Consider the following 23,454-nt stretch of genomic DNA (forward strand, 5'->3'; position numbering starts at 1 on the left):
TGGTTTCACCTTTCCATGAACAGCCACAACCTGGAAGCAGATGATCTCCTAATGTGTGGTCACAAGATCAACAGTAGCCTATGACTAGGTCACAGTGCCTAAATCATTCACCTCGCTTCATCTTATCACATAGGCATTTTATCATGTTACATTATCATAAGAAGGATGAGTATAGGATAATAAGATGTTTTGAAAGAGATCACATTCACATAACTTTTTTATAGTATATTATTATAATTATTCTATTATTACCTATTGTTAATCTCTTACTGTGCCTAATTTAAAAATTAAACTTTATCATAGACATATATGTTTAGGAAAAAACACATTATATATAGGGTTTGGTACTATCTGCAATTTCAGCCATCCACCGGGGGACCTAGAACGCATCTCTTGTGGACACGGGGGACAAGAATACTGTATAGCATAACTGTATTTTTGAAAGGCAAAAACTTCCATATGCCTAGAAAAAATCCTGTAGCTTATACCAACTTAACAGTGATTGCATCTGGAGGAGAGAATTTAGGGGCCTTTTACTTTCCCCATGATGTATTTCCATAATGTTTCAATTTTTCACAATGAGTACATATTACCTGTGTGATGCAAAATATTCAAAAATAAAAAAAATCTTTGCGATAGATAAATGCCAATCTTCTCTTTGGCTTAATAAAATATTTACCTTTTGATTCCCTATTTAAGTTTCTATCATAAACATGGTTTTTCTTTACAATGTTAAAGGAAGGATTTTTGTTATGTTGCAGGGTTTTTTTAAGTATTTACTTTTGAGAGAAAGAGAGAAGGAGAGAGAGGGAGTGCAAGTGGGGGAAGGGAAGGTAGAGAGGGAGATGGAGGACCCACAGCGGGCTCCTCTTTGTGAGCACAGAGCCTGACTCAGGGCTCGAACTCCTGAACTGTGAGATCATGACCTGAGCCAAAGTTGGATGCTTAACCGACTGAGCCACCCAGGTGCCCTGTTGTGTGTGTGTGTGTGTGTGTGTGTGTGTGTGTGTGTGTGTGTGTGTTAATGACAAACAAGGGTTCTTTTTCTTAGCAAGAGATTTTTTTTCAATAGCCAGGAAGATAATCAACTAGATATTCTTCTCTACTCATCATAAATTCTGTTTTAACTTTTCTTCCTAACTACTCTTCTTATGTAATCATTTGTTCCTGAGTAATACCGCATATTAAAAGAATTTTCATTGAGGGGTGCCTGGGTGGCTCAGTCGGTTGAGCATCCAACTCTTGATTTTGGCTCAGATTATAATCCAAGAATTGTGGGATCAAGCCTGGTATGTGGCTCCTCACTGAACGTGGAACCTGCTTAAGATCCTCTCCCCCTCTCTCTCACACACTCTCTCTCTAAAATTAAAAAAAAATTTTTAAGAATTTTCACTGAGAGGGACTTGGAGTTATGTTTTTCTCATCATATCTCAAATATTCTGAAAATTTTTTGCTCTGACTATATTTAAAACAACATTTTATAGTCAAGGAACAAATAGGGAGAGTTGCCAGTCCAAAGACGTATTTTGTTTTTCTATCTTGAGAAATATAGATTATAAATAGGGTCTAAAGGAAAACATATCACCATAGCAAAGTTTTTCTTTTAAGAAACAAATGAGGGGCGCCTGGGTGGCTCAGTCGGTTAAGCGGCCGACTTCGGCTCAGGTCACGATCTCGCGGTCCGTGAGTTCGAGCCCCGCGTCGGGCTCTGTGCTGACAGCTCAGAGCCTGGAGCCTGTTTCAGATTCTGTGTCTCCCTCTCTCTGCCCCTCCCCCGTTCATGCTCTGTCTCTCTCTGTCTCAAAAATAAATAAACGTTAAAAAAAAAAATTAAAAAAAAAAACAAATGAAAAAATTTGTTTTCAGGTGACAGAGTTAAAACTTACTAACTTACTAAACCTCTGCAGTTTCTAGAAGTTTCCTTAAAAATAAAGTAAACTAGGGGCGCCCAGGTGGCTCAGTCGGTTAGGCATTTGACTTCACCTCAGGTCATGATCTCTCAGTTCATGAGTTAGAGCCCCACATAAGGCTCTGGGCTGACAGCTCAGAGCCTGGAGCCTGCTTCAGATTCTGTGTCTCCCTCTCTTTCTGCCCCTCCCTCTGCTCGCACTCTGTCTCAAAAATAAACATTAAAAACATTAAAAAAAAATAAAGTAAACTAAAAGTACATTTAGTCATAAACAGTAAGAATAAAGTCTCTACCCGTTAGCTCACTGGGCCTGGAGCTACAAACTACTAATCTATGCTTTCTTCGACCTAGACATATTTATCTCAGGACAGCATCTGAGCAGAGGGTGCAACAGTAATATATACTAGTGAGCTTGGAGCTAAGAGAAAGCCACAATGTCTGAAGGCCACTGGCAAGGAATTCTTGTTCTTCTACTAACAGAAGAACTGTTTGGAAGAAGATTGTTGAAAACAGACAAAAAGAACCACAGAGAGGAAAACATGAAGAAGGTTAGAATGTAACAGTCCAGAACAATTTAAAAGGAAGAGGACAAGGTAGCAAACTCCTTTGAGAATGGACTCCCATATCCTTTTTCTTTCCTTATCTTTGTTCTTTTCTAACTTGTTTTTCTCAACTGTTCCAATCTTGCCCAACTGTGCCTAGTTGTAAAAAAAAAATCAAGATCTGACCTACATCTCAATAGTGTCCACCTCTGCTGTATCTTTCTATTATGGAATCTCCTCCTTCCAGGGGAAGGCTTTATCTCAATTCCAGAGCCATCTGCCATAGTCAGGATTCTAAAGTGACTCAGAGCCAGAAAATGGTTGAAACTCCTCTGACCTACTAAAAGAAAGAAAGAACTATAAAAAGGACTATATTCACTTACCACGAACCTGCTTTTTTATTTCTTTGGCAGAATCCAGCCATGTCTGTAAAAAGAAGAAAAGTCATTCACAAAGAGCTCCAAAAACACATAAACCACAGAGTACCAGAGCAGGGTTACTGACTGTCATCGAACAGAGTCTCCAGGTCAACCTACATGTCTGATATTAACTTCACACAGGATAGTAAATCTGAGCAGAGAAATAGGGAGCCAGACAGTTAGGCCTGAATCCTAGCTCCACTATTAGCTAGCTGAGTGATTTGAGGCATCTATTCATCTCAGTTTCCTCACCTACTAGAGGAAATTTAGATGAGATACCAGAAGTAGAGCCTATCTCAGAGACATATGATGAAGATTAAATGAGTTCATGTATATAAAGCCTTAAGTAAACAAGAAATGCTAAATGAGCACTTGTTATTTTATCATTCTATAAAGAGTAGTAGGGATCTATAACCAAGACTAGTTAACATCACCCACATCTTATTTTTCCCTCCAGTTCTGACCTCCAATCTCATTTAAGTTTTCTTTTAAAAAAATTTTTTTTTAATGTTTATTTTTGAGAGAGAGAGACAGAGACAGAGCACGAGCTGGGGAAGGGTAGGGAGAGAGGGAAACATACAATCTGAAGCAGGCTCCAGGTTCTGAGCTGTCAGCACAGAGCCTGATTTGGGGCTTAAACTCATAAACTGAGATCATGACCTGAGCCGAAATCAGATGCTTAACCAACTGACCCACCCCAGGCACCCATCTCATTTAAGGTTTCTATGTCAGCACAGCTTCTGGTACATGGTTCATGCTCAGTTAATATTTACTGGATGAATCGTTATGTTGTTTTCTCTGACTACTCTTGCCCACACTAATCTCTCCTTTTACTGTTCTCCAAGTCCACTTACGGTCTACACACCATGTGGGCAAGGTTCTTCCACTTGTGGTGGACCGTGCAAAATAATGGCACTTGGAAAGAGCCTCACCATTAACATCTTCCATAGGCTCCTTGGAAATGTTTAAAGAGAAACTTCTAAATTAAATTGTTTAAAATATTTTTATTGATATGAAACATACAAAAAAGTACCTAAAACATAAGTGTATAAATCAATAAATTCTCAAAATGAACACATAAGCTCAACATTATTAGTACCCAGGAGCCCCTCTCATGACTCCTCCCAATCCCTCCCCATTCTCTCCTCCAAAAGACTTAAAACTGAATTTCAGTGATATTTAGAAAAGAAGAGTAAAAGTGTCCCCTCCTCACCCTCGATCCACAAAGACAAAAGGCACAAGAAATGGCCCTACCCAAGAAATGAACTTGAAAACCAGTCTTATATTTGATTATATACTACTTTAACTGTTAAATAAAGATAGTTATCACAACAGACAATAAGCACAAGAGTGAGGATTAATTTCCTTTTCTTTCCCCTTCTCCCACAATTAACATAGAAAATTAAGAAATATGTGTTAAAAATATACCACTTAACGGGCACCTGGGTGGCTCAGTCGGTTGAGCGTCCAACTTTGGCCCAGGTCAGATCTCATGGCTCGTGAGTTTGAGCCCCACATCGGGCTCTGTGCTGGCAGCACAGAGCCTAGACCCTGCTTTGGATTCTGTGTCTCTGTCTCTCTTTGCCCCTCCTCTGCAAACACTCTCTCTCTCTCTCTCTCTCTCTCTCTCTCTCTCAAAAATAAACATGAAAAAAAATTTTTAAATACCACTTAATATACAACTTTTCCTTAGAATAAAAACTAGATACATACTTGTTTAAGCCCTGTCAGAAAAGCAGTAACCCTCATCTCTCATTATGATTAAAGAACTTTAAAGTTGTTGTAGGTCCAAAAGCAAAGGAAAACTGTAAAAGCACCATTTAGGAAGTTTTGTGGAAGCTCTGGGAATCATTTTTAAATTTTTTTTTTACATTTATTTCTTTTTGAGAGACAGAGAGAAACAGAGCACAAGCAGGGGAGGGGCAGAGAGAGAGGGAAACAGAATCTGAAACAGGCTCCAGGCTCTGAGCGTCAACACAGAGCCCGATGCGGGGCTCGAACTCACAAACCGTGAGATCATGACCTGAGCCGAAGTTGGACTCCCAACCAACTGAGCCACCCAGGTACCCCCAGAGAATCATTTTTTTAAATGTTTATTTATTTATTTTGAGAGAGAGAGAAAGGGGGAGCAATCACAGAGAAGGAGCGGAGAGTGAGGGAGAAAGAAAATCCCAAGTAGGCTACTCACTACTTGGAGAGAGCCCTATGCAGCACTTGATCTCACAAACCATGAGATCATGACCTGAGCCAAAGTTAAAAGTCAGATGCTTAACCAACTGAGCTATCCAGGTGCCCCAAGAATCATCATTTATACCATGCAATCCAGAACTCTTAACAAAGACTACTTTTTACCACTTTGGAACGAACATCTCCCACCATTATGAGGCAACTCTATATTTTCCACTATTTTTCAGAGAAATCTCCCAAGGTAACCTGAAGATGCCAAGTTTCTTACAGAGACTGTACAGTCATTCTAGAACTCTGGAGCTAGAATTCCCACCAATTTGACATAAAGAGGGCAAACCCAGATTTGTGTCAATCACATATGACTCCAAGTAAATGACCTTATAGAATAAACCATCGCTTCAGTATCTAGACGTCCAAATCAAAATCAAAAACAATGTGTACAAAATAATAAAAATCAATGTATATAAGAATTGGCACTTTTATGTTCAATTTAAATGATTCCATTCACAGCATTTTATTTAGCCAACAAATACCTGAGGAATGCCCCCATGTGCTAGCCACTGTAGTTTCAAAAAAAGGATTTAAAAATAGCTCTTGTCCTCACAGAGCTAGTCTAACGGAAGAGGTGAATAGCAAACAATTGATTCGTTTGTTCTAGGTGTGAAAATGACTATGACAGAAATGTGTGAGAGTGCTATGAGAGAGCATAGAGTGTTCTAGGAGCACAGAGGAGGTGCACCAAGATGAACTGGGGTAAGAGGCAGGAAACGTTTCTCAAAGGAGTACTTGGGAGTACTAAACTGTATCTTAAGGGACAAACAAGAATTAGCCAGGCAAAATAGAAGATGAAGTAAATAAAAAGGCACAGGGTATAAGAGAACAGGATACATTTGAGTTGCTACATGCAGTCGAGCATAGCTAGAACACAGAGGTGAGGAAGGGAGATACACAATGCAAGAGAATGGTTAAGGGTCAGATCATGGGGGGCGCAGTATTCCACAGTAAGAAACTTGGACTTTATCAAGTGCCAGGCAAAGGGGAGCCATTGAAGGATTTAAAGTAAAGGAGAGACATAAATTAGAGGAAGCATGACTGTAGACAGGGAGACCAAACAAGAGGTGGTTTCTGAGAATGATAATTGTGGTACAGAAGAGAATAATGATCATGGGTACTGGCTTTGAAGTCAGACAGTCTTGAGTTCTAATCCTGTCGCAACCTATCATTTATTTACTAGCTATGTAACCTTATCTAAGATCATCTAAATCTCAATTTTCTCATACACAAAATTGGGATAAAACTACCCTCCTGACAGAGTTATTATGGATTAAATTATTTGATGTATTTAAAAAGCACATAACCAGCACTCAATAAAGTGTGCTGATATTGACAATCAAAAGGGTTTGATAGGATGACTATGGGTCAGAGAAAAAAGATGTTTAGGAGCTTGAATGTATGAGAAGGTGGGGTACAGGGGGAATGATTAGAGTTGGTAAGTTATAAAGTTAAAGGATAATTCCCAAGTTGCCACCTTAGGGAACTGGGAGGAGTAGTACTATTCACTGAAATAGGAAATGTAGGATATAAAAGAGAAATCGATTTTCTTGAAGAAGAAGAAAAAAACAGCAAAAAAAAAAAAAAAACTGGAAACAACTCAAATGCCCATCAATAGTGGAATAAATAAATTGTGGTATATTTTGTAGATATATTTTTGAGGCATCTTTGGAAATCCACATGAAATATTTCAATAGACAGCTGGATAAACAGGTCCTGACACTCAGTAGAGAGATTTGGGCCAGAAATATAAATCTGGGCACTTTTCCCATATAGGTGATAGATAAAACCATGAAAGAAGACAAAAATCACAGAGGAGTGAAAAGAAAGACACTAAGGACAGACCTTTGGGGAACACTTGCATTTAAGGGATGGAGAAAGGGCAAAGAGCTGAGAAATAAACTGAGAAGGGGTGAGCAAAGTGGCAGGAGGAAAACAGGAGAGACTGGTATCATAGAATCTAAAGGAATAGAAAGCTTCAAGGATGGGCGGACAAGATCATCCATGCTACAAAATGGACAGGAAACATAAGGATGAAAAACTCAGATTTATCTTGGCGAGAGTAGTTTCAGCTGAGTGATAAGAGTAGAAATCCAAATGCAGTACCTCATACTAAGTGCAGGTGAGGATGTGGCACAGCTGGAACTCATTCAGTGCTCGTAGAGTGTCAACTGGTAACACCACTTTGGAAAACTGTCTGATACTATCCACTAAAGCTGAACATATGCGTTCTTTATAACCCAGCAATTCCACTTTAGGAATACACCCAACAGAAATGTATGTGACAAGATGTGCACTAACACACATGTACAAGAATGCTCCTAGCAGCAGTATTCTTGAAAGCTCAAACTATATACAAGCCAAACATCCATCAACGGTAGAATACAAAGTGTGGTACAAACGATGAACTTTTATACAGAAATGAGAATGAATGAGCTACTGCTACTCACAACATGGATGAATCTCAAAAACACAATACCGAACAAAATAAAATAAATCAGACCTAAGAGAACACATGTATGATTTCATTTATGCAACACAGTTTAAAAACAGGCAAAACTAACTCATGGTGATGGATGTTAGGAAGACACCTGTTACTTTTAATGGGGGGTATGGTAGGGGTAATGATTGTTAGGGGATGGAGGTAGTGACTTAGAGGGGGACGAAAAGGGATTCTGGAGTCTGGTAATCTAGGGGTGTTTATCCAAATGTGTTCCCTTTGTAAAAATTCTTTGAAATATGCATGCGTGATTTATGCACCTCCCTGTATTATGTTAGACTAATAGGCAGTGAGGAACTAGAGATAGTTATATGTAAACTAATTTCTCAAGAGCATGGTTGTGCAGGACAGGCAAAAGGATTATAACTAGCGAAAAGAGACAGAAATTAACTGATAAAACAACAAAATGTTGAGAGGACAAAAGAACTGTATCTTATTAGGGATCTTAAGATGCCCTCTCAAACAGCACTTCTGATGATCTTCTGGTTTCTATTTGAATACTTTCAGTTACAAGGGTTCCCTTTAATTTTTTTTTTTTAAGAATTCCCTTTTGGGGCGCCTGGGTGGCTCAGTCGGTTAAGCGTCCGACTTAGGCTCAGCTCATGATCTCACGGTCTGTGGGTTCGAGCCCCGCGTCGGGCTCTGTGCTGACAGCTCAGAGCCTGGAGCCTACTTCGGATTCTGTGTCTCCCTCTCTCTCTGCTCCATCCCCACTCATGCTCTGTCTCTCTCTGTCTTAAAAATAAATAAAATATTAAAAAAAATTTTTTTTCAATATATGAGTTTATTGTCAAATTGGTTTCCATACAACACCCAGTGCTCATCCCAAAAGGTGCCCTCCTCAATACCCCATCACCCACCCTCCCCTCCCTCCCACCCCCCATCAACCCTCAGTTTGTTCTCAGTTCTTAAGAGTCTCTTATGCTTTGGCTCTCTCCCACTGTAACCTCCTTTTTTTTTCCCCTTCCCCTCCCCCATGGGCTTAAAAATATGGAACGCTTCACGAATCTGCGTGTCATCCTTGCGCAGGGGCCATGCTAATCTTCTCTGTATCGGTCCAATTTTAGTATACGTGCTGCCGAAGCGAGCACTAAAAAAATTTTTTTTAAAGAATTCCCTTTTAAGGGTCCATTTTGCCAATCATATCGTGTGAGTTAAATAAATTAACATTTCAAACAGAATTTAAGTTTGTGATTCAAAAAGAATCACATTCCTTCTTGTGCTTAAAAAAAAAGTTTCAAAACAGCAGAGATGAACAACAGCAGTAGCCTGATACAGATCTTCATTCATTCAACTGAAGAATTACAGGTCTCGCTTGTGCTCTCCTACTTCAAAACACCTCACGTGTTGTCCCTTTCACTTTGAATTCTCTATCCCAATTTCTTCATCTAGAAGATTCCTGACCATCTCTTGTAAGTCAGATCTTATGTTACTTCCTGCAGGAAACCCTTTCTATGTGGGTGCCCATCTTACTACTGCCCCCTTCCCCCACCCCCGTCAGTCTGGGAGCTCCCTGAGGAACGAGACTACCTATGTGTTTTATAGCTCTGCCCGGCACAACACAAATGTTGTCTACTCGATAAATGTTTGATGAATAAACGAATGAAAAATGCTCCCAAAATAAGCCAGGATAGAGGTGATAAGGTTTAAACTAAGGCAATGGGATTTAATGAAGTAAAATTAATAGGAACTTTTCATATCTTTTGCAGCAATTATAACCTTAGGTCATAAAGTTTTAAGAAAGAACATGCCCTGAGTTGGTCATGATCTACCCTTATCTGGAGGTCCTAAAACCCCACACATACATGTAAGTGATCTATACAAATCCTTGTCTCTTGAGGTAAAAGATTTATCTATACACTCCACAATCTGTCTTCCTTAATCTGAGGAATAACGATTGTTTATGCTACTGTTAGTATGTTTACTTCAAATCACTGCTCCAATAAGTTTACAGAAACTCTCTAACATAGTAATTCTAAATCTGACTCTTCACATGTTAAAAAAGCCACATTTAAATCCACTAGAGACGTCAAATCAAATCTTCCTAGCAAGAGCCAAGATCCTGAATACAGCCTCCCTACTCTACAAGTATGTTTACAAAATTCATTTTAGTCTTTCTTATTTACTAGACAATAAAGATATAATCATTACTGGTACTTGCCTTCAAAGCTAGCCAATAATCAATGGAAAACAATCCATCCTTTCAAATGACTATAAATGAAATGCCTCACACTATTGATTTAATATTCACTCCAGTGGTGTTTACTATTTGCCTTTGCAAGGTGAAAGAAAGACCCTCTTGGCTGTAACTGATTATTCAGAGTTGAAAATCTGACTCCTAAAGTAAGAAAATTCATCCACACAGAAAATGGAAGAAAGGAGAAAGACCATATACTATTGAAATGAATGAACTCCTCATTTAAAATTCTCATTATTGGGGCCCCTGGATGGCTCAGTCGGTTGAGCATCCGACTTCGGCTCAGGTCATGATCTCGCAGTCTGTGAGTTCGAGCCCCGCGTCGGGCTCTGTGCTGACAGCTCAGAGCCTGGAGCCTGCTTCGGATTCCGTGTCTCCCTCTCTCTCTGCCCCTCCCCCACTCATGCTCTCTCTCTCTCTCTCTCTCTCTCTCTCTCTCTGTTAAAAATAAACATTAAAAAAATGTTTTTTAATTAAAAATAAATAAATAAAATTCTCATTATTTACCAAAAGAGCTCACGATTTTTGCTTAGAGAAGGAATTTGGAGTAGGGGGTAGGAATTAATGTGGATGATATTTCTCCAAGGGAAAAAAAAAATCCTTGATTCATTCATAAACAACTAAGCAGGAATAAAATGTAGGAAACAACTGCTTAACTCCTGTAATTTTGATTCATAGTGGTAATAAATCTCTCATACGGCTATAGAAGTTTGCTTCTGACTGCTTTTCCTCTTCTCTAGCCAGACTCAATCTGGCAATAGGTCTGTTATTATGCAGTTAGTAGAGAAAGAGAGCAAGCAAGCCATTCCACATGAGGAAAAGTCAATTCAATTAACTTTCCTCCCTGCTAAAGGTATCCAACTGTCTACAAACAAAACACAAAGATCCAGAAGCTCTTTAGGAGAGAAGTTAATATACAACAGACAAATCTTTACACACAAAAAAGAAGACAACAGGCTGGGAATGGAAAGAGGATATTCATCTCCATTTGTATTATGGTTCACATTTCTTCCCACAATTCGAGAACCATTAAAAAGAAAACCATGGGCCCAAAATGGAGTCACTTAGGTTAAGGCCCCAAGTCAGTAAACCAAGACTTAATACTGCAGAAATGTTAACTAGTCAATATGGGAATTTCCTGGTCAGCACTAGGAAATTTACTAACAGACCCTTTCTGTTTCCCTTAGGAGGATGACTTTGCCTAAAACAGTAGATTCTTTGCTAATAATTTCCTTTTTTCCATTCCCTCTCTACCTTAAAAAACCTTTCCTTTCATGTAGCCCTTTAGGGCTCCCCTCCACTCCTAGGTGGGATACTGCTCTATTCATGAAGTGATTATTAAAGCCAATTATTAGATCTTTAAAATTTACTTGGTTGAATTTTTATAATTTAACAGGAACTAATTCTGTAGATGGGAAACAAGCAGAGAAACAAAGACAAAATGTAAAAATCAAAGACAGAGGAATAAAAAGTTCTTGAAGAAGAAAATCATTTAGGACGGAGCAGGAGGCAAGGAATTTCAGGAGTAAACAGGCTGTACAGCTGGGAGGAAACCATTCTGCCTTCATATGCTTCAGTTTTCTCATCTCTAAAAGGAGGGGACTGAACCCCAGGAGCTTCCACAGCTCTGGTATCCGTTGTGTTTTCAGAATGACAGAAACTGTGGATAAATGACTAACAAACATTAATGGTTTTACAGATGTAATCATTTCATGAATCTCTATATATTTCTAAAGAGAGTATCTGGAAATCTGGCTTACTGACAGTAGATACACATAGGTAATGGTAACTAAAATGAAACTGAATAGCGTGCCAGGCAGTGCAGCTCCACCGTGTCCGAGGGCAGCTCAGCAGCTGCAGCAGCCACTACCAGAGGGGGCCTTCTGTAGGTCTCCCCTGTCCCCTCCAGGCCGGGGATGAAATTCCGCAACAAGAAGGAAGCAGTTACGTAGCATCAGTGGACGAAAACTAAACCAAGATCCAGGCCCTATAGCTCTGTCCCCACCAGCCTGATAATCACCAGTGTCGCCTACCTCCCTCTGGGTTCCTGGGCCAACAAGATGCTGGAATGAGACACAAAGATGAGGAGTCAGCCCGGGGACCCTGATTCCCTTCCCACTGGCAAGGAACCAGGAACCAAGGGAGGAGCTCCCCACCAGGGCTCACCGCAGAAGTCCAGCCAGTTGGTCCCAGGGCCTGCCACTTCTGCAGGGGCACCTTCCAGGCCCCTCTGGCAGCCCCACCCCAGCACCCACACTGCTGCTGCGACTATGACAAGGCTTTCTCTTACCAGTCCAAGCTGGCCCTATACCGGCTGGCACACAGCACAGCCCACCCCCATCTGTGCCCCAATTGCCCCAAGGCCCTCTCTTACCTTCAACCTGGCAGCCCACCACCTCACGCACAGCGAGTACCTGCCCATACCCGTGCCTACACTGCCCAAAGGCCTTTGGCCATAGCTCCAAGCTGGCAGCCCACTTCTGGGCACATATGCCAGCCCCCACCAGTGCCCTCACGGCCCCAGGTCCTTCTGCTACCCCTCCAAACTTGCACCTCACTGCCACACACACCATGCCACCGATGGCCAACCCTATCCTCGTTGGCAGTGCCCTATGGACTTTTTCATTCCCCTCCAAACTGGCCACTCAAAGCTTGTGTCATGTACTCCCCCACCTCGTCCCCCCACGGCACTAGGCAGCAAGCCCATGGCCCAGACATCACTACTCCAGCTGTGAGCAGGCCTTTGGCCAAAGACGCTTCCTGCTCTGTCTCCAAAGCAGCCAATACCAGACTGAGAGCCAGGTGGAGTGAGAGTGAGCTCTTTCCCCTTGGCTCACGGTACCCTCTGCCACCAACCTGGGTCAATAAAGAGGTGGCATTTCTAAGCTGGTCTGTATGGACTTTTCTCTTCCAGATAGCTGGCAAGGAGACTGGCTCCACACTGGGCTCAAACTTACAAGGCGGAGGAACCCTTTCCTCACCTGTTTTGGGCAGGGGAAGGTGTGAGCCAAAACCATGGACTTGGAGCTGTGGTTCGAAAGCAAGCCCTGGATTTGGTTTTTCCGTTCTATTCAGATTGCAAAAGTAAAAAATCTCCTAGCATCGTGGGTTGGTGAGAGTGTGGGGAAACAGGGTCTCTCCCTATTGTTGTAAATTAAATTGGTACCTCCATTTTGGCCGTTTGACTGTATCTGTAAAAAAATTTTAAATGCAAAAATAAAATGAAATCAAATAATATGGCTAGATATAGCAATTAAGTAAAGAGTATGCTGTTCTCCAGGTAGATTATTTAACCCAAGAAAGATCAGGTAGATTACTGAGCTTGAACAATGCTCCAGAATACACCTCTAGATTATGACATACAAATCTAATTTTTTAAAGCAAAAACATTGTTTAGTTGGTAATTTTATTTTAAAATAATACTATCAAAATAATAATGATAATACCTACTTTTTATTGACTGCTTTCTACATGCCATGTACCATTCTACATGTTTTTATGTAAATTATTTCATTATCATTCGCATTTTACCAATGAGAAAAAAAGAAGTAACTTACCTATCTCACAAGTATTAAGTGACAAATCTGTTCTCTAAAACTTAATAATACGTCTCACTCTTAAACATTTATGGAATGCATACCACAAGGTAGATAGAGAGAGAGGGGGAGGGAAGGAGGGAAGATAGAGAGAGGAAGAAAGGGAAGGAAAGGGAAGGAAAGGAAAGGAGAGGAGAGGGGAGGGGAGGTGGAAGGGGAAGGGAAAGGGGAAAGGGAAGGAAGGGGAAGGAAAGGAAAGGAAAGGAAAGGAAAGACAAGAAAATAAGATTCTACTAGCTTAATTCTACAAAGGGAAAGTCATACAGAAGATCAAGAATCAGAATGGCTTTGGCCTTCTTAATAGCAACACTGGAAGCTAGAAGACAATGGAGCAATGCCTTCAAAATTATGATGGTTCAAGTATAAAATTATATACCCAACCAAACTAACAACGAAATGTGAAGGTAGAGTAGACCTTTTTCAGACATATAATGTCTCAACAAGATTATGTCTCATGTGCTCCTTCTTTCTCAGAAGAAGCACTCTATCAAAACACAAGAAAAAGCTGAGACAAAGGAAATAGGAGAAACATCACAGGAGAAAGGCAAATCAAATCCCCAGGATGGGGGCACCTGTGTGGCTTAGTCAGTTGAGCATCCGACCCTTGATTTCAGCTCAGGTCATGATCCCAGGGTCGTGGGATGGAGTCCCACGTTGGGCTCCATGCTGAGTGTGGAGCCTGCCTGGGATTTTTGCTCTCTCTCCTCTCCCCAACTCACTCACTCACTCACTCTCTCTCTCTCTCTCTCTCTCTCTCTCTCTCTCAAAATAAAAATAAATTTCAGGGGCGCCTGGGTGGCACAGTCGGTTAAGCGTCTGACTTCAGCCAGGTCACGATCTCGCAGTCCGTGAGTTCGAGCCCCGCGTCAGGCTCTGGGCTGATGGCTCGGAGCCTGGAGCCTGTTCCCGATTCTGTGTCTCCCTCTCTCCCTGCCCCTCCCCCGTTCATGCTCTGTCTCTCTCTGTCCCAAAAATAAATAAACGTTGAAAAAAAAAATTTCAAAAAACATCCCCAGGATGATGGTGATGGTAAATACCAGGGACAACTATGTATTAAGACAGACAGAGCAACTCATCCACACTAAAGAAGTGTGACTCAAGAGATAGTATATTGAAGAAGGATGGTCATTACCAAGGTGGCTTTTGTTACTGTACTGGCCCTTTCACCTGACAGTGCTAAGGTAAGTCTTCCCAAAATTAATTTTTGTACAAGATTTGCTTGGCAAGTTCCTGCTTTCCCTTCTATGCCCTACTTCCTGGATCAGCCTAAAGACTCGCATTTTAACCCAAAAAAACCCTCTGCTTTGACCCATTTCTGAGAGCTGAAGTTTGACCACAATGAATTTAGAAGCAGAAAATATAGAAAAGTTCATTGCCTCTGACCACGTTCCTGTTGGATATCCTGTAAGAACCTGGACCCTGCTATAGACCTGTCAAATGCTCTGAATATGATAAGCCCTATGTTTCCCAGGATTCACTTACCCACTGACTTCCCCCTAAGCGGCTCTTATAAACTATCAGGGAAGTTGAAACTAGATTATGATTCTGAGACAAAAGCCTTTCTCTTCTAGAAATATTTTATCTAAAAGGGATAACAATGCCCTTTTTTTACACAGCCAGGTTTATACTTTGCTATTCAGCTTTTATATTAGCCACTTTTTAAAAAAATGTTTATTTATGAGAGAACGAGAGCATGGGAGGGGCAGAGAGAGAAGGAGAGAGAGAATCCCAAGCAGGCTCTGCATTACTAGTGCAGAGCCTGACACGGGGCTTGATCCTATGAATCATGAGATCATGGCCTGAGCCGAAATCAAGAGTCAGATGCTCAACTGACAGAGCCACCCAGGTACCCCTATATTAGCCATTTTTAAAATCACTTTACACACACACACACACACACACACACACACACACACACAAATATAAATAATATAAATAATATGAATAAAGCAATTTAATATTTGCTTATTAAGATTTTGAAAAGTATAAGGAAAATAAAACTTGCTGACAGGACAAATATGGATGGGACCATCAATGGTGAAAAGTTTTCACTGCAACTGAAAGTTTTTGTACCAATGTGGGCCCTAAAAACTCAACTACAAGTGGAAAAGAATTTCCTCTGCTGAATGTCTTTAGATAAGCTAGCTTCTCAAAATTTAATTATGCATGGTTCATAGAAAAAATATTTTCAGTTATATTAAACAAGTAAGTACTCAGTGACTTTATTTACATGCCAAATTCAAGCATTCTCAATTATTCTCAGATGAATCTTGGGTTTTTTTCTTTTTGTACCCACAATGTAAAAACATTGAACTTTACCTCACTGAGCTTGTATAACATAAAATACTTTTCTGAGTATTTTCCTTGATTCGTGGAAGAATTTTCTAGCCCACAGCTGCTGAATGTTTTTCACTGTAGTTTTGGGGTATTGTTTTTTTAATTACCTTCAATCTTCCCATATCAATCGAACTTAGAGGTTTCAGTACAAGTTGGTTTGAGCCTTTAAGGGCAAAGATTAAGTCCTTAAAGAATAATATTAACCTAGTGCTGGCAGACATAGTTCTTCTGTTTGAATAAACAGTCACTCACATAGAAAGACAAACTGTTGCAAACTACTAATTAACTACTAGTACATTCAACAAATAGATTTTATTTAGGCAAAGGGGAATTTCCATGTCTTCTAGTCTGCATTATCTAGCTCAAAATAATCGAACTATAGAGTCTGCAGCTGTTAAAGGCTGCTGCCCCTCAACTTTTCTTTTTTTCTTATAGAATTTAATGTTTATTTATTTTTGAGAGAGAGAAAGAGAGAGAGAGAGAGAGAGACAGAACGTGAGTGGGGGAGAAGAAGAGAGAGGGAGGCACAGAATCTGAAGCAGGCTCCAGGCTCTGAGCTGTCAGCACAGAGCCTGACACAGGGCTTGAACCTGTGAACCACAAGATCACAACCTGAGCTAAAGTTGGACGCGTAACCAACCAAGCCACCCAGCCACACCTCAACTTTTCTTAATAAATATAAATTATCTTGGAGAAAGAATCAACTAAAATGTTTTTTTCTTGGTTTTGTTTTGTTGTTTGTTTTTATAGTTTTAGAGAAAGAATGAACGAGCAGGGCAGAGGGAGAAAGAGAGAATCCTAAGCAGGTTCCACACTCAGCACAGAGCCTGAGGCAGGGCTCGATCCCATGAAACTGGGATCATGACCCGAGCTGAAACCAAGAGTTGGATGCTCAACCAACTGAATCACTCAGGCGCCCTTGAAATGGCTTTAAATATATTGTATACAGGGGCACCTGGGTGGCACAGTTGGTTAAGCATCCAACTTCGGCTCAGGTCATGATCTCACAGTTCGTGAGTTCAAGCCCCGCATTGGGCTCTGTGCTCATAGCTCAGAGCCTGGAGCCTGCTTCAGATTCTGTGTCTCCCTCTCTCTCTGCCCCATCCCCACTCATGCTCTGTCTCTCTCTGTCTTAAAAATAAATAAAACATTAAAAAAATTTTTTTTTAACATATTGTATACAAAACTCTCTCACCATGGCCTGGCTGCTGTGTAGCTCACCAGATTCACCTATTACTCTATTCCTCACTCCCTATGTTTAGCCAGGCTCCTACTTTCTCAAATGCCACTCTCAATTCTAGGCCTTTATACAAGCCATTCTCTCCCCACTTCACTTGCCCGCTTCATCCTTTAGTTCTCAGCTCAGGCATCACTTCCCCAGAGAAGACTTCCCTGGCCATACCCTTTCATGACATCTTGTTTTTCCTTTTGTGTAACACTCATCCACTAAACCACAAGCACCAGAGGGAAGAGACCATGTCTATCTTATTCACAGCCATATCCACATCATCTTGTAAAGCACCTGCAAAGACTTGTTAAACTGTACTAAAGTTTTCATCACTAAATATAAGCTAAGTATTTGTAATTTTCAGTAAATTGGGCTAGGAAATAATTCAAGTTTTCTGAAGTAAATACCTGACTTTTAACCTTTCCTCCCCTCTCTGTGTTCTCACACTTTCTTTTACTTCTTCCAAAAGTTAACTACTGGTTTCATTTGGTCTGGAAGAAAATGTCAGATTCGTTGTAGGACTATTTTGATAATATTGGGACTTTATTCTCTTTTATAAAATTACTCTCAAATTATAAATATATGTCATAATTATCCTATAATTATAATATTGGTAGATCATCCATTCAATAAGTATTTATTACGAACCTATTAAATACATACTAACTGCATAATATATGAAGTTATTGGTATCTACTTACTAATCAGGACATCATAGCCCTGTACCTCCCCTGTTTTTTAAAAATATAGTACAGGGGCACCTGGGTGGTTCAGTTGGTTAAGCATCTGACTTTGGCTCATGTCACGATCTTGTGGTTTGTCATTTGGAGCCCCAAGTCGGGCTCTGTGCCGACAGCTCAGAGCCTGGAGCCTGCTTCAGAATCTGTCTCCCTCTCTCTGCCCCTCCCCTGTTCGTGCTCTGTCTCTCTCTCAAAAATAAATAAACATTAATAAAAAATAAAAATACAGAACAGTAGATCCTTTCTCTCAATGATGAAAGAACACACCAGCAATGATCTTTTTTTTTTTTAATTTTTTTTTTTAAGTTTGTTCATTTCTTTTTGAGAGAGAGCAAGCAGGGTAGGGGCAGAGAGGTGGGGGGGAGAGAAAGAATCCCAAGCAGGTTCCACGCTGTCAGCACAGAGCCCAATGTGGGGCTCAAACCCATGAACCACAAGATCATGACCTGAGCTGAAATCAAGAGTTGGATGCTTAACCGACTGAGCCACCCAGGTGCCCCAGCAATGATCTTTTCTTTAAGATGTTTGTTCTAGAGGGAAAATCTGAGAAATAAGAAGAGGCAAGAATAACTCTTAAGTGCACTGTGTCTTGGAGAGGCAGGCATAAATACATCTTTAACAACAATATAAGATTAAAACAAATTTGAATAAACAGTCTAAGGTGACAAGCAGTCTCCTCACCTTAGAGGTTGCATTATCCCAAACGGCTAGTCCGAAGTAGTCCTCTTCCAAAAGATTGAGGTGCTCACACACTCGTTTAAGCAAATCCTGTCCCTTAGCATGTTTCTGCAAAGACATATATATTATGAGGTTTCCTCTTATTCTTGTATTTATCACCAAATAAAATAAAATGTCACTTTACCGTTTCCTCTTTTACCCTTGGTTACCACTACTTTCAGATGGTTATAAAGCGTAAGTAGAACAATGGTGGGTTATAAAAATCTTGTTTCTTAATTTGTCAGCTTAAATATGCAACACACTTAGTGGCCTGGAACTAGTGCTAGAATTCAAAGCAATATTTTACCTTTCTTTCATCAACCATTCCCTACCTCCAACCCAAACATCACATTCTTTATTTTTGGTGTAGTATTTCCTGAAGCTTGCTATGGTCTGCTGTCATCACGACCACCTAAATTCACTGAATCTGCTGTCGACGTTGACAATTAATAATGGCTATGCTATGGAAATCATTAGGCTTTCTACCATTCTCAGACCAAATGTCCCAAGAGAATAGGTTGCTGAAAAACACACAAAGTCTAAAATTCTAGATACCGTACAGACATTACCTGTTGCAGTGGCTTTTTCAGGTGTGCTACAAATCATTTTCTTAATGTTTCTTTACGTAGGAAATCATACCACTGCCAAATTTGGGTACTAATACTCCTACTTAGCCTAACTTAGAGGCTAAGATGTACAGTCAAAAAGTCCTGGCTCCTCCATTTACAAGCTAAACAACCTGGATTAATTCTATTAATATTTCTGAACATTAGCTTTCTCATATGTAAAATGGTAAGAATATTTATACCTATAATGTCTATTTACTGGAATTGTTGAAAAAAATCAAACATGCTAACAATTGCTGAGAAATGTATTTTTTAAAAATACTTCAAAAAAATTAGAATATTTTTTGACACACATACACATGTCCTTCTCTCAATGAGCAGAGTTGCTTTTAATGACTGTTAGTAATTTACATAGATGTTCATTCATTTTCAGACTTAACCCATCTATATTACATCATTTTCTTCATTTTTTTCCCTCTTATGTTTTCATTCCAAATGACAGAAATGATTAGGGAATTCTTCATGTATAGGCCCCTACTCCTTTATTTATAATTCCAAAATCCAAAAGCTCTAAAAAGTAAAATTTTAGGCCTTTTTTTTCCCCAGGGGGAGGGTGTCCAAAGTTCATTTGAAGGCAAATTCTGTCCTGAACTGTTATGAGGCTATTTATGATCTTTATTTACCCATCTTAGAATGAATCTTGGTACTGCCACACACCCTAGTGGGTGTGTTATGAAATATGCAGCATAAGTCAATACTGTCTTTCTAAAGTCCAAAATACTCTGAATTCTGAGACACATCTGCCCCCAAATGCTTCAGATATAAAGGACCCATATCTGGACCTTAGTCTGAATGGGAAGATTGAGTGTGGAATAGCTTTTCCCATCTCTCAACTAGCTAATGATGAGAAGCAGAAAGAGCAGACCATAGGTCTCTAGTTACCAAGTGTAGTGACTATTTTCAAAGTACAGTAGTGTATTTTTCTAGATTTCTTTTTTAAAACCTGGAAAAGGAATGTTTATTAATAGAGTATAATATTTTAGACTATTAGAGCTTTGATATATTTGCATACAGATTATTCAAGTCAGACATATTTATTACATACCTAAGATACAAGTATATGTGAATTATATGTCTTATCAATAAAGGCTATTATTAGTAATATTCATAACAACTGCTTTATATCAAGCGTATAACTGATAATTACTGCTCTAGTTAAAAAAAACAGTTACTAGATTTTTAAGGATTTTAATTTGTCTTGAAGGAGCAAAAGAGTAACCACATAATTGACATTTTCATTAAATCCCAACTCAATTACTTATTCTTTCAGAAAATAATAGAGTATTTTAAGAAATGGCATTACTTGATTTAAATTTCTTATATCCTATTTCATGGGGCTCAAGAAATACATCGAATAAACCAAAGCTTATTAAGGTTTAGATCTGGGACAGCAGAAATGAACACATAGCAATTTTTGACAAATACAGTTATGGGGATAACTAGACCTAATATCAGAAATTGAGGTTACCTGGAAAATCTAATCATGCTAGGTCACTCTATAAATAACAAACCAATTGCTTTTAAAGAAAATTGTTTTGGATTCTAAAAGTAACACGTGCTTAATTCACAAGATTTGACAGATACAGAAAAAAACTGGAGAAGAAAATAAGACTCGCTCATAATCCTTCCACACCTCCACTTCCAGAAAATTACTATTAAAATTTCAGTCCATAGAAATAGTCACTGACACTACTTACTCAACCCTACAGGAAACAATCTGTAAGAGTTCTGACTAGGAAATTAAAATGCACTCACCTCCACAACACATTCGTAAACTGTGTCATCCAACAAAGAAACCTTGCAATGCATGTTTCTGTGTCTTCTGATTGATTTCTGGGAAGTTTTTAATTCTCTTTCTGCTTTTGATTCAGGACTTTCTTCTTTCACTTCTATTTTACAGCACTCTTCAAGTCCTCCTCCTTCTTTAGTTTCAAAATCTGGGTCTTCTCTGTGTTCTTCCTGGGCAGGCTACATATCCGTGACATCAAGTCAGTAATAAAAACATTTCACAAAATATGCTCTATACAGTTTTACCTATAATGATGCTACCAATAAATGCACTGAAGAAGAAAAAAATGTTAAGACAAATTTAAGTGATATTAAGATTAAATAATTATTTATCTATAAAAGATATTATAATATCCCACAAGATCTACACACTATGCTATCTTCAAAACTTCTCAGGTAGAATCCTATCTTTCAAATCAATACATGAAGGTTTCTGATAAACTAGAGGACACCAATCTATTGCGCTCAGCATACACATTCTTCCTGGCTATGCCATTATGTATTATTAAAGTTTATTAAAACCTTACCATCTCTGCCCCATGCTCCTCAATTTTATTTATTTTTTTAATGTTTACTTTTGTTTATTTTGAGAGAGAGCAAGAGCACCACCGAAGTGGGGGAGGGGCAGAGAGAGAATCCCAAGCAAGCTCTGCACTGTCTGCACTATCAGTGCAGAGCCTGACACGGGGCTCAGTCTCACCAACCATGAGATCATGACCTGAACCGAAATCAAGAGTCAGATACTTAACTGACTGAGCCACCCAGATGCCCTATAGGCTCCTCAATTTTACTTTATTTTTTAAAACTTTTTTTTAAGTTTTATTTATTTATTTTTGAGAGAGAGACAGAGAGAGTGAGTGGGGGAGGGCCAGAGAGAAAGGGAGAGAGACAGAATCCCAAGCAGGCTCTGCGCTGTCAGCACAGAGCCCGATGCAGGGCTCGAACTCACACATCGTGAGATCATGACCTGAGCCAAAACCAAGAGTTGGACTCTTAACCAACTGAGCCACCCAGGCACCCCAACTTTTTTTTTTTATTTTTTAACGTTTGTTTATTTTTGAAAGATAGAGATAGAGAATGAGTGGGGGAGGGACAGAGAAAGAGGGAGACACAGAATCTGAAGCGGGCTCCAGGCTCTGAGTTGTTAGCATAGAGCCTGATGTGGGGTTCAACTCACCAACCACCGTGAGATTGTGACCTGAGCCGAATTTGGATGTTTAACCAACTGAGCCACCCAGTTGCCCCTAAGCTCCTCAATTTTAGCAAGGTAGCCTTATGAATTGCAAAATGAGATGTGATTTATCACATATTCTAAATCTTATGAATGGCTAACAGGGATTCCTGGGACCAATTTTAGAGCATAAAGCAACATTATAAACTAGGCTAACAACTGTAATACCAGTTAACTTCTTTCTACCACTTACCAATCATGCTAATTGTGAAGCAGACTCTAAGAAGCAAGGGACAAATTGAAAACCTAGGGTTATCATGAAGTCATCCCAAAGTTACACAGGTAAGTGAAATAACATTTTGGCACATACTTTCTTAATTCCAGCATAATAAAACTGCTGAAAGGTTCTTAACTATTCTTAACTAAATCTCGCTGATTCGTTTCTTTCAGAAGAATCCATGATTGACATTTAGGAAAAAGTATTTAATTATTTGGCTTCTGCATTAGATATTGGAGGTGGTCTAAAAGGCTCCTTCCCATCCTTCATGACCCTTTTAAATGCGACCTCTTCAGAGAGGCCTTCAATTGGCAATCATATCTATCCTATCCCCCACTCTGCTATTCATGTCAGTACCCCGTATATTGCCTTTATAACATTTATTATAATAAATGTTTTATATTCACTCATTTTTTTGTCTCTTCCATTAGACTAGAAAGTCATCAAGAATAAGGATTACGTTTTATAACAACAACAACAACGCTACATACATAACAATTAAAATGGACCAGTTACGGGGTGCCTGGGTGGCTCAGTCGGTTGGGCGTCCGACTTCAGCTCAGGTCATGATCTCATGGTATGTGGGTTCGGGCCCCGCATCAGGCTCTATGCTGACAGCTCTAAGCCTGGAGCCTGCTTCGGATTCTGTGTCTCCCTTTCTCTCTGCCCCTCCCCTGCTCACACTCTGTCTCTCTCTCTCAAAAATAAATAATAAACATTTAAAAAAAAATTTTTTTAATGGACCAGTTAACTATTCTAAAAGCTTTACTTAAATGAACCTGCTTTATCCTCATAATAACCCTGTGGGGAGAGGACTATTTGACAGATAAGAAACAAAGGCCAGAACCATAGCAACATTTTTCTAGATGTCTCCTGAGGCAAAGGAAACAAAAGCAAAAATAAACTACTGGGACTATGGTAGGATCCCCTCCTTAAGGAAAGAAAAAAAACCTCAAGGCAACCTGGCTATAAGTGACAACATCCCTCACGACCTTGTAACATGAGACCACTTAATTAGACTGCATGCTTGTGTGTTACCATATATGGGAGACAAAGAAGTAAAAAAATATATAAAAAACTGCCACGTGGCATTCGGGGTACAAACCCAACTGAGCCATGCTGGTACGAATAAAGTTGCTTCCTGGAAAGAAAAACCTCGGTGTTACAAC

The 23,454-nt window shown here is 39.7% G+C and overlaps 1 protein-coding gene, 1 non-coding gene and 1 pseudogene across 14 annotated transcripts in view; 1 reads left to right on the forward strand and 2 right to left on the reverse strand.

The window, feature by feature from the left end:
* Positions 1–23,454, reverse strand: part of EPB41 (erythrocyte membrane protein band 4.1) — a 200,042-nt gene that overhangs the window by 86,941 nt on the left and 89,647 nt on the right. For all 13 annotated transcript variants that reach the window (XM_047872671.1, XM_047872667.1, XM_047872668.1 and 10 more), the window contains 3 exons: positions 20,805–21,017; positions 18,388–18,492; positions 2,835–2,877 (listed from right to left, as the gene is read on the reverse strand). In XM_047872671.1, coding sequence (XP_047728627.1) covers positions 2,835–2,877; positions 18,388–18,492; positions 20,805–20,858 — 202 coding nt within the window. In that variant the 5' untranslated portion in view covers positions 20,859–21,017. The remainder of the gene's footprint in view (positions 1–2,834; positions 2,878–18,387; positions 18,493–20,804; positions 21,018–23,454) is intronic.
* Positions 8,593–8,699, reverse strand: LOC125174141 (U6 spliceosomal RNA). The gene has a single exon (XR_007155272.1). It is a non-coding gene; the product is annotated as a U6 spliceosomal RNA (small nuclear RNA).
* LOC125173481 (zinc finger protein 575-like) lies at positions 11,866–12,781 on the forward strand (annotated as a pseudogene).

Source organism: Prionailurus viverrinus, chromosome C1 (genome assembly GCF_022837055.1).
Source record: "Prionailurus viverrinus isolate Anna chromosome C1, UM_Priviv_1.0, whole genome shotgun sequence".
NCBI lineage: Eukaryota > Metazoa > Chordata > Mammalia > Carnivora > Felidae > Prionailurus > Prionailurus viverrinus.